Source organism: Callorhinus ursinus, unplaced genomic scaffold (genome assembly GCF_003265705.2).
Source record: "Callorhinus ursinus isolate GAN/ISIS: 27379988/994484 unplaced genomic scaffold, GSC_fseal_2.0 scaffold5, whole genome shotgun sequence".
NCBI lineage: Eukaryota > Metazoa > Chordata > Mammalia > Carnivora > Otariidae > Callorhinus > Callorhinus ursinus.
The window spans coordinates 30,898,307-30,912,837 of record NW_027397067.1 but is presented as its reverse complement, the minus strand read 5'-3'; the positions used below and the strand labels follow the sequence as shown (position 1 = coordinate 30,912,837).

At 33.9% G+C, this 14,531-nt stretch overlaps 1 protein-coding gene across 3 annotated transcripts in view; it reads left to right on the top strand.

The window, feature by feature from the left end:
* Positions 1-14,531, top strand: part of SNX16 (sorting nexin 16) — a 39,173-nt gene that overhangs the window by 13,717 nt on the left and 10,925 nt on the right. For all 3 annotated transcript variants that reach the window (XM_025870778.2, XM_025870779.2, XM_025870777.2), the window contains 2 exons: positions 202-350; positions 12,632-12,701. In XM_025870778.2, coding sequence (XP_025726563.1) covers positions 202-350; positions 12,632-12,701 — 219 coding nt within the window. The remainder of the gene's footprint in view (positions 1-201; positions 351-12,631; positions 12,702-14,531) is intronic.

The window sequence follows — 14,531 nt, the reverse complement described above, 5'->3', positions numbered from 1 at the left end:
ACTCCCCCTGCTTGTGTTCCCGCTCTTGCTGTGTCTGTCTCTGTCAAATAAATAAATAAAATCTTTTAAAAAAAAAAAGTTTAGCTGAATTTCATTACTTTAAGTTTATTTCATGAACAAGTCCATATAGTTAACAGGATAGATTTTATAGAATTGATATGTTGAGTTGAACATTGTATTTTCTTTTTTCTTCTTTTTCAGTTAAAAGAGATGTTTCCAGGCTTTCGATTAGCACTTCCACCAAAACGCTGGTTCAAAGATAATTACAATGCTGACTTTTTAGAAGATAGACAACTAGGATTACAAGCATTTCTTCAAAATTTAGTGGCTCACAAAGACATTGCTAACTGGTATGTAACAAACTGAAACAACTTGTTTAAACTAAAGAACAAATATAGGACCATAGTTATTCAAGCACAAAAATACAAAGTAGGAATATAATTACATGTCCTCTCTAATAAGGTAGTACTTGGAATTTTCTTGCTTTTTATCAATAAGAATTTTATTTGGCATTTGATTTGTATTAACCCTTTTAAAAAGTCAGCAAAGTTAAAAATTTTTCAATGTAAAAAAAAATTAAGGGGCGCCTGGATGGCTCAGTTGGTTAAGTGTCTGTCTGCCTTCGGCTCAGGTCATGATCTCCCAGTCTTGGGATCAAGCCCCATGTTGGCTCCCTGCTCAGTGGGGAGTCTGCTTCTCCCTCTCCCTCTGCCCCTCCCCACCCCCTGCTTGTGTGTGCACTCTCTCTCTCTCTCTCTCTCTCTCTCAAATAAATAAAGTCTTTAAAAAAATCTTTAAGTTAAAAATTCAGTGTACCATATACTCAAACCACCCAACAATAAACTTGATTTTAGTATTTAGTATTTTAGCAATCATTTAAACAAAGTGGCCCACATATTAGATTTTTGGTTAATATAACATTATATAATTGTGAAGGTAATATTTTTACATTTCTCCAAAGTAATGCAAAAATATGAAGATTGTGAAGTTGGGTTAATGTATATAGAGGGTAAAGTGTGAAAATAAAAACCATTAAAGAGGGAGAGAAAAGATCTATACAGTTTTTTGCTTCTGAAAATATTTATAAGAAAATTGCTTTATGATTTAATATCAGCTGAGTGTCTGATTTTGGAATTTACATTATCAGATAAATTCGAACTCTTGATAGTTACAAGGCAGCATTTACAAGGCAGCAATAGCATATTGTTTAACTACCTATATCTATAACTGTCTTTAGCAGTTTTTCACATAAGATGGAAAACAAGGCAACCATCCTGTCTCACTTTTTCTCCCCTTTTTTCTCAGTCTTTTTATTTTAATGTATATCACCTTGTGTTACACATAACACAAATGCCATGCATATACATCTTGTTTCCTAATGTGTGCTACCCAAGCTTGATGGCTACTGCTTGAGATCTCTGCCAGTCCCCCTCATTTTCCTCTATGAAAGGAACTACAAACTAGACCCCTTCTCTCAACTCCAGATTCGTATCTGCATTTGCCTCCTTGACATCTCCTTCAGATATCTCAAAGTGACATCAAACCCAGGTAAAAGCTTACTCTCCAGACTTTTCCCAATGTTCAGCAGCAGCATTTACCCAGAACCTGGGAGTCATCCTTCACACAACCCTCTCTACCCTTATCCCTTCCTTTATATTTTAAATTCCACTCAAATCTACTTTTTTCCACTCCTGCCATCACCACCCTAGTCTAAGCCGTTATCTCTTACCTGAATCACTGCAGAAGGTTTTCCTCTGGTCTTCCTCATCTGCTCTTATTTCTGTAGCCTGTTGGAGCCACAGTGATCTTTTTTAATGCAGTTGAAGTCATTTTTTCTGGTCCCTGCCTACCTGCCTGTCTTTCCAACTTCATGTTTTATTATTCCTCCCTGACCTTGTTCTCTGTACTTAGCTGTATTGGTCTTTTAATTCTTCAAAATCACCTTGTTCCTTTGTCCCTTAGGGCCTTCAAAGGAAAGACAGTGTTTGTTCCCTGGAAAGATAATGTTTCACACTACCACCCCACCCAGCCCTGGCCTAGATAATTAATACCTATATATCCTTCATATTTCAGTTAAAGACTTCACTTCCTTGGGCTTTTCTAACCATCCCCCCACTACCAAAGTTCAGTTCTTTCTCATAGAATCTGTACCAGTCCTTCTCAGCTGGTTCTGAGAGACAAATCCTGGTGCCTTAAGTGAAACACCCATTGTATGTATGAATTAACTTCTCACCTGTACTTCCAGGATGGTACTAGCTATGTGCCAGTCTTAAGGGAATTGAGAAAATAGTCCCTCAAATCATTGTCCTTAGCATCTGATTCTCTCATGGAATCCCAGCTGAGAAAGGCTGGTTGGTACTTTAATCTCAGCATTTCAGTTTGTAAGTATTTCTCTGATTATTTGATTGTGTTTCTCCTACCAGGTTGTAAGGTACATATGTAATTGTAGGTCATTTGGCTGTTTAGCTCACGATTCAGTGTGCAGCACTTAACACAGTGCTAATACAAGTCTGTGCTCAATAAGAGTACCTGTTAAACAAATGGCTGGATATTTGCTCTTGTATTATTTACAAGAAACAAGTTTGAAGCAAATATGACAATATTAGTGATTGTGTGTTCTAGGTGGGGGAACGTGGGTGCTCCCTACTTTTCAAAATTTTTACATCTCAAAAGAAAAAAAAAAGGCTAGTGTTAATTCAGATACACAAAGCAGGAATAAAAACCAACAAACTCTAAAATCATAGCGAGAGCCTTTTGAAGAACATCTATCTTAGACCATACCAAAAGAAGACTTTTACAGCTAAAAAGTCAACATATATATCTTATCCCCTTTATCTTCTCTTTTATTCAGTAAACCTTTATGTCTTAGTATTAAAAATATTGTGGTGACTTAAAATCAAATTTATTCTATAAATGACTATGCTCTATTTTTATATAGTGAAATATTAAGTAATATAAACCACATTAATAAACTGATTTTGTGATATCTTGATTTTTTAAATAGTGAAGGCATATCTTAGTTTTGTCTCATTTTTTTAAAAAATTATGGGTAGTAGATCTCTGTCTCTAAGATAGGCATACAAGGGACATTTGAGATCCTGTTGTTACTAAAACTGTACACTTTTTTTTAAAGATTTATTTATTTATTTGAGGCTGAGAGGGGCAGAGGGAGAGAATCTTCAAACAGACTCCCTTGCTGAGTGCGGAGCCAGACGTGGGGCTTGATCTTACCACCCATGAGATCATGACCTGAGCCAAAACCAGGAATAGTACACTCAGCTAGCTGAGTCACCCAGGCACCTGTAAGACTGAAGAACAGTGGTAGTGGTCTTGCTCAACTCATAAATAGGTGTTTCAGAGAAACAAATTTTCTTGGCCAAATAAATTAGAAAAGGTTTTATTTGACATTCCTAGAGTATTGAAAGTTCTAAGAAGTCTTATATGAAAGAATGTATTGTGCCCCACATTTGCCTACTTGCCTTTGTCATGTTGCATCATCAAACATTTAGGGATTACTGTTAGATAAATTGAACTCAAGATGAAGTATTTATGCCTTGTTTATTCTAGAGTAACCACTATCTTTTTTTGTGGGTTATGGGTACCATTATTTATTTCACAGTTTAAAAAGCTTCTGTTTAAAGCTTGAGTAAAGGGAGGAGAAGAAGAGTTATTTATCTGTATCTTAAGCATTTGCTCTGTGTCGACCCAAGAAGGATATGAAAGAAGCTGAGGGTGTACTCATTGGTCTTAAAATTCACTGGAAGAAATTAGGCTTCTGTATGAACAAAATAAAGGAAGTTTATGAAAGGCTACTTTGTATGATATGGATTATAAAAGTAGTAGGAACTCAGAGAAGGGGAAGATTGGTCCTTTGTTCAGTTCAAGCAATACTGGAAGTAGGAAGTAGGATTTGAGAACATTGAAGGCTAAATTAAAATTCTGGGTAGGAAGATAAATATGAGCCATAAACAAATAACTAGAAGATATCTAGGAAGTCTAGGATTGCCAAAAGGCATTTATGAATTTCCCCTAAGGGAGAAAAGGAAAAAAGAAAAAATCTCAACACATCTGTATGAAAACCTAAAACAACATTTAAGAATCAGTATTTAGGGGGCCTGAGTGGCTCAGTCGGTTAAGCGTCCACCTCTTGGTTTTAGCTCAGGGTTGTGAAATCATGCCCCCCTCTGTGGGCTCCATGCTCAGCACGGAGTGTGCTTGACGCTCTCTCTCACCCTCTTCCTCTGCCCCTCCTCGCCACACGCATGCTCGTGCTCTCTCTCTCTCTCTCTCAAATAAATAAATAAATCTTAAGAAAAAAAAGAATCACTTAAAACATCAATTAGTTGTAAATTACCTGTTGATATACCTATTAGCATCCTTTTAGAGTTGTAATGGCAGCATAGAAAAATTACTATCTTTACATGGCCAAGTAATTATTTGATATTCTTTATGATTTATAATTGTAGTCCTTTCACTTTCCTTTTTATATCCTTAACACTTCAAACACTTACTTCTTAACATTCATGTTGGCTAAGAGCTTGCCATTACACAACTGGCAGCTCTTAATATGGTAACCTCTCTAACTGTAACAAAGCAGAAGAAATAAGAACTGAAGGGATACTAAGGATTGTTGGTCTGAAAGTTTTAAGATAATATTATTTTCAGATGCATTTAGAAAATACAAAGTAAGAAAACAGATTAAAAACTTAATATTTTTAAGATTTCAATAAATCAAAGGATTTATTATTAATTTTTTCTGTTAATTAAATTAATTAATTTAATTTATTAATTTTGTCTGTTCCATAAATATTTATTTAGGTCTTACTCTATATAAGGTAGTGTAGTACACAAAGGTGTATTAGATACTGATCCTTTACTCAAGAAAATTGAATAGGAGGAATAGTCACCGCAAAAAAACAATCATGAGTAAAGTTAGATCTCTTTCTGAGGGGGAAGAGAGAGAGAACTGTTGACTGGGACAATTATAGGAGGCTTCCTAGAGGGTGACATTTGAGCTGGATTTTAAAGAATTAATGACATTTGGACCGACAAGGAGAAGGTGAATAAGGACCTTACAAATGAGAAGGAAATGAGAGGGAGTATGCTATCAAAATGCAGAAACAAGAAGGCACAGGTCCTGAGCCAGCAGCATGTGACTGTCAAGGTGAAGGATATCTAAAGATGGATGGAGGGGAAAAGTCTTATACTGCACAATTTGGTTATAGTTATTTGCTATATATAGTTATTTACAAATTATATATTATAAATGACATATTTTATGTAAGTATAGTTATTTACTGGTTTATACTATCTTATGCTACTTTGAAATTGTTGCATCATTTAATCAGCACAGCAAATATTTTACTATTCTCTGTTTTCAGAAGCACTACACAAATATCCTGATTTACCAAATTTTTTTCTTCTTTTTAATTCTTTAAAATAGAGGGGTTAAATTATATAATTTTTTCATATTACCATCCATCTATAAGGACTTCAGTGCCAAAAATTCATGTTTTAAATTCTATATGTGTTTAAAAAAAAAAAGTTCAGGATGGATTTGCATTAACAGCAGTTCATAGTAAAAAAAAAAAAATAGTATAGAAGAATTTACATGAGGAGCAGTTGAAAAAAATGATAATATTTACCCTTTAAAAAGCAAAAGTACTTGGGGGATAAAATAGCCATCTTCACAAATTTGAAAGATTGTGATGGGGAGGAAGATTAATCAGACGATACTTAGCTTTAAAACAGTGTATCTCCAACTGTAGTGTATCTTGTTAAAGTGAAGCCCTGAATCAGCAGGTCTGGAGCGAAGAGTCTGCATTTCTAACAGGTTTCTAGGTGATGCTGATCCAAGGACCTCATTTTTAATAGCAAGACTAACATGTAAAACTAGGAATAATAGTGAGAAATTAGAGGAAGACCCTATCAGTTCAGATAAGAAAGAATTACATATCATTTCAGGCTATTGAATATAAAAATATTCTGCTTTTTTTTTTTGAGAAAGTGAGTTTCTCTTTACCGTAAGTATTTAAAAAGGCTAAATAACCATTAGTGGTATTGAAGGGGGATTATTAAATGGGATATATTGGATTAGATGACTTCTTGGGTCTCTTCTAATGGTAAAATTCAGTAATTCTATAATTCTTGAACAAGAATACTTAAACTATTTTTAAGCATTTTCAACCTGAACTATGTTCTCACGGGAAATTTTTTTAACATATGTAAGTTGTTTTTATATATAAAGATATTATCAAGAGAGGTTAGTCTTAGTATTTTTATAACGAACGAAGAATTCAGTTATATATGCAATAGTTCATATAATGCCAACTCATGAGAACCAACACATTATTGCTAAGATTGGTCAAGTGATTTTCACCACTAATGTTAGTTTGGTAGACATTCAATTATGGACAGTTTTTAAAAATGCAATAAAGCTAAATATTTTGTATTCAGATACCTCTAAACTCCTATCTAATTAAATTGGGTGTCAGAGACCTTATGCAAAATTCGTTTTTTGGGGCTTAGTAGTGAAATAATTTTAGTCAATTACTTACCTGATTTTAATCAATGTCTTCAATTGGAAAATGAGGTAATTGAGCTAAGTAGCTTCTAAAAGTTCCCTTTCAATTCTAAATTTCTCATATCCTATTCTTTTTATTGTACTCCTCATGAATCTTAAGGTCACACCATCAGAAACAACCAGATTTTGACCTTTTAACTCTTAAGACTTTTGGTCTTGTTGCTATCCAGAGTTTACCTTCTTGTGAAAGTAGGAGTATCTGTTAAAACCTAAAATCCGTCTCAAATTTGAGAATTGTAGTAGAGTGTTTGTCTGCAACAGTGGATAGAAATTTGTTCTGATGCTCTTAACAGTTGCATTAATTTTTTTTCTAATTGTATAACTCTTACAAATAAAGTCATTATTTGTGGAATACTTATTCTGTGATGTGCTAATTGGTTTGAATATGGTCTCTACAGTCCAGAAACATCATCTACCTTTTGGTGAAGCAGACAATACTTGATACTGATAAACAGACAATACTTGGCTTGGTAAACAGACAATACTAATAATACAGTGTCATAAGTGCTGTGAAAGGGATCTCTTCAAGGTGCTATGGTAATACATATAAGAATATTGAACCTAGGGGCTCCTGGGTGACTCAGTCGCTTAAGAGACTGATTCCGGCTCAGGTCATGATCTCAGAGTCGTGAGATCGAGCCCCACATGGGGCTTTGAGCTGGGCATGGACCCTGCTTGAGATTCTCTCTCTCCCTCTCCCTCTGCACCCCCCACCAGTTCACACACCCATTCATGCACCTGCCTGCTCACGCACCTGGCTCCCTTGCACACACACGCACACGTGCGTTCTCTCTCTCAGTCTCTCTCTGAAAAAAAACTTTAAAAAAGAATACTGAACCTAACATGGGTAGGAAAGGGGATCTAGTCAGAAAAGACTCCATGAGGAGATAATAGATAAGCTTGAGTCACAAAGAATAAATACAAGTTAGCCAGATAAGGTGGGAAGGATGGGCCAGGAAAATAGCAGCAAGCATGAGTAGAGGTATGGAGGCATGAAATGGACATGATGTACTATTTTTGAAGTGTCAGTTAGGAAAGACAGTTAAAACTGAAATGTAGGCAGGTGTTTTATGCCAACACAAAGATCTTGGCTTTGTTCCCTCTTGCTAGAGGAGGCATAGATGGGTTTTAAGCTGGGTTTGACATAAAACGTTTGTTTTTTAAGTACTCTGGATTAGAAGGAATAAAACTGAACATGGGGACAAAAGTGGGCTAGTAATTAGGCAAGAGATAATCAAGGTCTAAACTGGTTCCCCACTGCCTCCATATTCCACCACAGGAGTCTAAATGTGAGCCCTTCAGCCTCACACCCAACCAGTCCATCTCCATTGTGACCGTCACTGTCACCAGCCTTGATCTCTGAGTCCTTATTCTCCAGGCTGTGTTTAATGTCAATTTTTTGTCAATTATTTTATTTTAGCTGGCAGAGAAAACTGAAGAGAAATACTAACCGATATAACATTTCTGTCTGAAATCCTTGAGGAATATTTTCATGCAGTAGCCTTTTTGTGCTTAATCTGATTTTGATAGAATTGGCATCTAGTATTTTTAGTGCACTTTTTACTTAGTTCTTGATTGACCTTTTAATGAATTGTAGGCATTAGTTTTAAGGGTTTTTTTCTTTTAAAATATACATTTCAAGATGAAAGTACATTTAGCTATTAAATTACTGGGTTTTTTTAAAAAAATTGAAATATAAACAGATACATATTTATGAAAGAAAAAAGTAAAATATAATAGTAAATAGAAGATGAAATTCCCCGGATGAAATAGTTTTTTAAGAAGTTCAGAAATGTAGTAAAACTGAAAGAAAACTTTTTTAGAGAATCAGAGGAAGAGATAAAGTTATAGGGCAAATTTGCTCAGATAAAAAAATGCTGAGGGATACCATCTGTGGTCTTCTTATCTTCAGGCAAGCTAAGTCAACAACTGATCTCAATTTTAAAATAGAGTTTTCCCAAACACACTAAAAAGCTACTCTAGGTAATAAAGGGTATAGAAAGATACAAAGTGTTTCTTTACCTTTTAATTCCAGATTATTGGATTTTTCTCTTAGATAGGTTTCTCTTTTATCCTGTTTTTCTTACTTTTATTATCATAGCCAAATGGAAGCAAAAGTATTAAAGATTGAATATGGAGGAGAGATGGGGGGCTATACCGAACCTTTCATTGAACAAGGAGGAAAAAAAGAAAGACTTTCTTCTTAAAAATTGACTTCTAGGGGTAACAGGGTGATGGGTATTAAGGGGGGCACAGGTTGTGATATGCACTGGGTGTTATACGTAACTAAGGCATCTTTGAACACTACATCAAAAACTAATGATGTACTATACAGTGGCTAACTGAACATAATAAAAAAAATAAAAACTTCAATTCTCTGGAAAAAAATTAACTTCTATTTAATTTATAGACCATTTAATAATAATAGGCTGATGTTTACATTTTATTTGAATCAGTTAATTTGCTTATAAATTATACATTGATAATATGTAGGAAATCATTGAGCAGAACCATGGCACACATAAGCAGTCAAATATTTATCAAATCTAAATAAAGTTCTCTAGTCAGGGATTCTCATGCAGGGGTAAAGGTTTCCTTTTCTAGGGGGGATAAAAAGGTATCAGAATGTCTGTGAAAGAAATTGTTTTCTCAAACATTACCATCTCCCAGAGATTCTTGTGTGTCCCTCTCCTATGGAAATAGAGTTTGAGCATATTGACTGTCTTCCTCTGCCACCTGAGTCCTGTTGAAACCGAGGAAATGTAGTGAAACCCTGAGAAAGTATTTTATAAGTCAGAGTTGTATGGCCAGTTTTAAATTTCATTCTTATGTTACAGATTAAAGAAGGTGGGGCATGGAATATGACCTTGAGCTATATTGGAAAAAAACTTAGGGAATCCATTGGATTTTGTTTGAGTAGCACTCTAGTGAGCTATATAGATCATAAAGATTTTTCTCTTTTTACTGAAGTATTAATTGATATATAATATCCCATTAGTTTCAAGTGTACATCATAGAGATTCAGTATTTTTATACATTATAAAATGATTCCCACAGAAAGTCTAGTTGCCATCTGTCACTACAGAGTTATTGCCAAGTTACTGACTCTATTCCCTATGCTATATATTAGATGAAGGGGATTAAGAGCTACAGACTTCCAGTTGTAAAATAAATAAGTCATGGGGAGGTAATATAGATCATAAAGATGTTTAGGGAAGGAGAATGAAATAGAAAAGCCACTCCAAAAAAGATATACAGCTGGGTACATTGTCAACATCACTGTGGATCTTGGGCTAAATTTCTACTACAAGTCAAAGGTATAAAAAGAGATACATATATTCCCTTAACTACTTTGTCTCATAGCAGCAGCATTTCAATAATTAGAGTAATTTGCAAACATAAAAATGTTCCTAAAGAATGAGGAAGTCTGGGTATAAAGCTATAAGAAAACAATGTCTCACATTGAGTTATCATATACTGAAAGTATTAAAAAGAAAAAAAGACCCTTCTGTAAACTTCTGTGCACTTTCCTTATCAATCTTAAAGGCTGTTCTCAGGGTTTCATCTAGACTTTTGACCTCTCAGTCCCAAGATCAGTTTATTTCCTGTGACTCATTTTTTGCCTAATAGTTGGTTCTCTAATAATGGGAGGATAGGAGTATAAATAGCTAAACCAAAAGAATGTGTGGTGGTCCTGTTCTTCTCTGTGCTTTTAGACCAATTGCAGTGTTCTAGGGGCCGTGGTTAAAGGATACAGACAAGTTCAATGTTTTCTGAGGGAAGTGACCAGCAAGGGGAAAGGATCCAAGTGAACCATAATATAACAGAAAAGAATTTAAAGATGAAAGGCACATTTTTTTGCTCGGAAGACAGATTTAAGGTCTTGCTCTACCACTTGCACTTGTATGGATCATTTTAACTCTCTGAACTTTGGTGTCATTTGTAAAATGGAAATGTAATGCCTGTCTTCACCTCACATGATTATTGTGAAAATTAAATGAAATAGGATATATGAAAGCCCTGTGTGTGAAATGTACTTTAAATTAGAAATGATAACTTTGTGGGGTGATAGATATGTTAATTAACTTGATTGTAGTTCACATTTCACAGTGTATACTTAAATCAAGTTGTACACCTTAAATATACAATTTTTAATTGTCAGTTACACCTCAGTAAAACTGGGGGAAAATGTTGGTTCCATAAGTGCAGAGACCATACAGGCTGTAAGTACACAGTAAATTTTGTTACAGGATAAAAAAAAAAGAAAATATTAGTGTATTAGTATTGCTTTGGGGGAATATAAGGTTAGAGGAACTGTAACATTCTCAACGTGCTTTTAGGGTTATCAGGTGAAAAAGGACTTAGATTTGCCCTGAATGACTCAAAAGCAGAACTAAGATTCATAAGTAGAAGCTGCAGGGAGAAAAATTTTAGCTCAGTAGAAGAAATAATTCTCTAATTTTTAGTGTTTTTCAAACATAAGATGGTTTATTCTAAGAGGTGGAACATTCCCTATTCCTGGAGGTGTTTAGGTATACTCTTGGCTGAACACATGAAAAGGATAAAAAGCATACTATGGATCACATTTTTTAAAAAGCAGCTGGATCACATTTAAGATCCTTGCCATATCTATTATTTCATGATTATGAATACTCAAGTTTTTTCTCGGTTTCCCTAAATCTGTGTCCTTTATTACTTGTATTGTCAAGATGTTATCATCCACAGATTTACTCCTCTTTGTTCTGTCTTTGTGATCTTCTGGATTAATTTCTTAACACCACTCTCTATACTAATTCACATTATTTTTACTTTTGAAAGGCTTCACTGTATATTCCACCCATTTGTCTCTTCAAGACCATCCCCTGTCATCATCGACCCATCTGACCCAGTATGAACCCCAACATACATCCCCTTTTCAGCATAGGTTGACATCTATACAGTACATCAAAATATATTTTTATCCTTTTATACCTAAAAATTTTAAGTCTCCATATTTGTTCTGACATGCACACAGAGTTGCCTCTCAGTCCAAAATTGCTTTTAGAAAGGTGAATATTTTTGTAACAAGGAAGTTAATAAGTTTTCTACTGTTTTAACCTATTTCTGATAATTGCCAAAGACAACAATACCATATTACAGTTGCTCCCTTGAATAACACAGCTTTGAACTGCACAGATCCTCTCATACACAGATTTTTTTACAGCATAATACTATAAATGTATTTTCCTTATGATTTTCTAAATAACATTTTCCTTTCTCTAGCTTACTTTATTGTAAAAATGCAGTATATAATATACAATATATGGGTTAATTGACCATTTATGTTAAGGAGAAGGCTTCCAGTCAACAGTAGGCTATTAGTAGTTAACTTTTTGAAGAGTCAAAAGTTATATGCAGATTTTCAGCTACACAGGGGGTCAGCACCCCTAACCCCTGTGTGGTTGAAGGGTCAACTGTATTTCATTATTTTTAAATTTATGGTAATTCAGAAATGAGTTATTCAGTACTTTTTTCTCTTAAACTCTTCAGGGAAAATATTTATGTAAATTACTGTAATAAACATGATTGCAAGAAAAATCTTTAACTCGTTTCAGAGTAAATACTTTTCAGTTACTTTAGAAGCATCGCCTGACAATGAAACAAATAAAGTATAAATTAGAAATTGTATTTCTTCATAACAAGATAATGACATTTTTAGATTAGTTTAAATTAATAATTTTGGAAGTAATACTGTTTCTATTCATCATTTAGGTTGGTTTCCTGTACCGTTATTCTGACTTATATTTTATCTCCTGCAGTATGAATTTACAGTCTCTATGTTCATAAGATCTTAGAAAATGGCTTAAAATCTTTGTATCTTCTATAGATTTTATATTTGTATTTGGTTGGTTGTGTGAAAACACATAAACCAACTTGCTGCTTTTGGTATATCCCCAAAACCAACTTGCTTAAAACACTGTATATCTTCAAAGTAACTTTCGCTTTCTGTCTTTGGTAAACTTATTTGTACCCCAGCTTACCTTTTTTTTTTTTTTCCCCTTTGAAAAGCCTTGCAGTGAGAGAATTTCTTTGTCTGGATGATCCACCAGGCCCATTTGATAGCCTAGAAGAAAGCAGGGTAAGTGCTGTATTATATATCACATGGAAAGGGGAACAAATAACACAGTACAATAACTACATTGTTTCTTGAATGGGATAGCAAACAGCAAAATATTATAATTTCACACCATCATAGTTTTACACAGAAAGCTTTTAATGTTTGAGTCAAAGGTGACTTTCATTGAAATACATGAACCTAGTTCAGTGAAAAAAATAAAAGTTCATACATGTCATGCCATCGATGAAGCTCTAAAATTAAATCTTGCATTTTTTTCTCATTTTTACTATTTGAAAAAAAAGAAAAAATCATACAGAAATTTATTTTACTGCATTGAAAAATGCTATTTGTATGCTGAGTTTTCTTCCATCTAAATATCAAAGTAAAGAACCTACAATTAAAATCAATTAAAATGTACCTTCAGAAGTAGAACTTATTGTCTTGTTATCAGTTCAACTCAAGCTCGATGCTCCTCAAATTACGTTAATTGACGTGTTAGAGTGGCCTATTTCTTGAAGCAATTGGCTAGATTCACAAAACAGATTTGGTAATAATAGATTAGGAAGGATTTTATGCAAGTTTTTTTCCCCAAATGTTCAATGGCATTTAAATGGAACAGATTTAATTGGTAGATTTGTAATGTTTTCAGTTAAACTGAATCTGTTCTTTCAATTAGAGTGAATGCCATAGCTTTTTGGAAATAGCTTTATTGAAGTAAAAATTTCATCCATAAAATTAGCTATTTGCTATTCCATTGTAAATGTACAATTTAATAATTTTTAGTAAATTTATAGAACTATGCCACCATCACCATAATTCAGTTTTAGAAATTCCCTTGAAAAAAATTCCTGCAAGCCGTTTTGTAATCAGTCCAACACTCCCAGCTCCAGACAACTACTGATCTGCTTTCAGTTTCTACAAATGTGCCTTTTCTGGACATTTTATGTAAATAGAGTCGTGTGTGAGTGAGTGTGTGTGTGTGTGTGTGATCAGTGTTCAATATACATAATATTTTACAAATGCAGTATGCATAACATATACAGTATATAATCTTTACATCTACATTCTTTCACTTAGCATCATGTTTTTGAGGGTCAACCATGATATAGCTTCTATGAACATATAGAATATATAGCAATACTTTTTGTTGCTGCATGGTTTTTCATTGTATGCATACACCACATTTTGGTTATCTAGTCACCAGTTGGACATTTGAATAGTTTCCAGTTTTGTGCTATTTTGAATAATGCTGCTGTGAACAATTTCATAGAGGCTTTGTGTTGACATTTGTCTTCATTCCTCTTGGATTGATCCCTAGAAATGGAAGATTTGCTTATATGGCAAATTATGTTTAACTTTTTAAAGAAACTTACAAACTGTTTTTGAAGTAGCTACACCATTTTACATTCCCACCACTAGTATTTGAGAGTTCCAGTTTATCCGTGTCCTCGTAAATGTGATTTATCTGTCTTTGGAGTGTAGTCATTCTTGTGGGTGTGTAGTGGTATTGTACTATAGTTTTAATTTGCATTTCCCTAATTTTTTATGTTGGTCACTTTTTTTTAATTTGATCACTTTTTCATGTGTCTTTTAGCCAGTTATATGTTTGATGAATTGTCCGTTTAAGTCTTTTGCCCCCCCCCTTTTTTTTGGTTTGGCTGTTTTATTGAGTTGTAAGACTTCTTTATTTTGAATAGAAGTCCTTTATCAGATATCTGATTTGCAAATATGTTCTCCTGATCTGTATGTGTCTTTTCATCTTCTTAATGATGTCTTTTAAAGTACTAATGACTTTAATTTTAATGAAGTTCATTTTATCACTTTTTTTATGGCTTATGGTGTTGTATCATT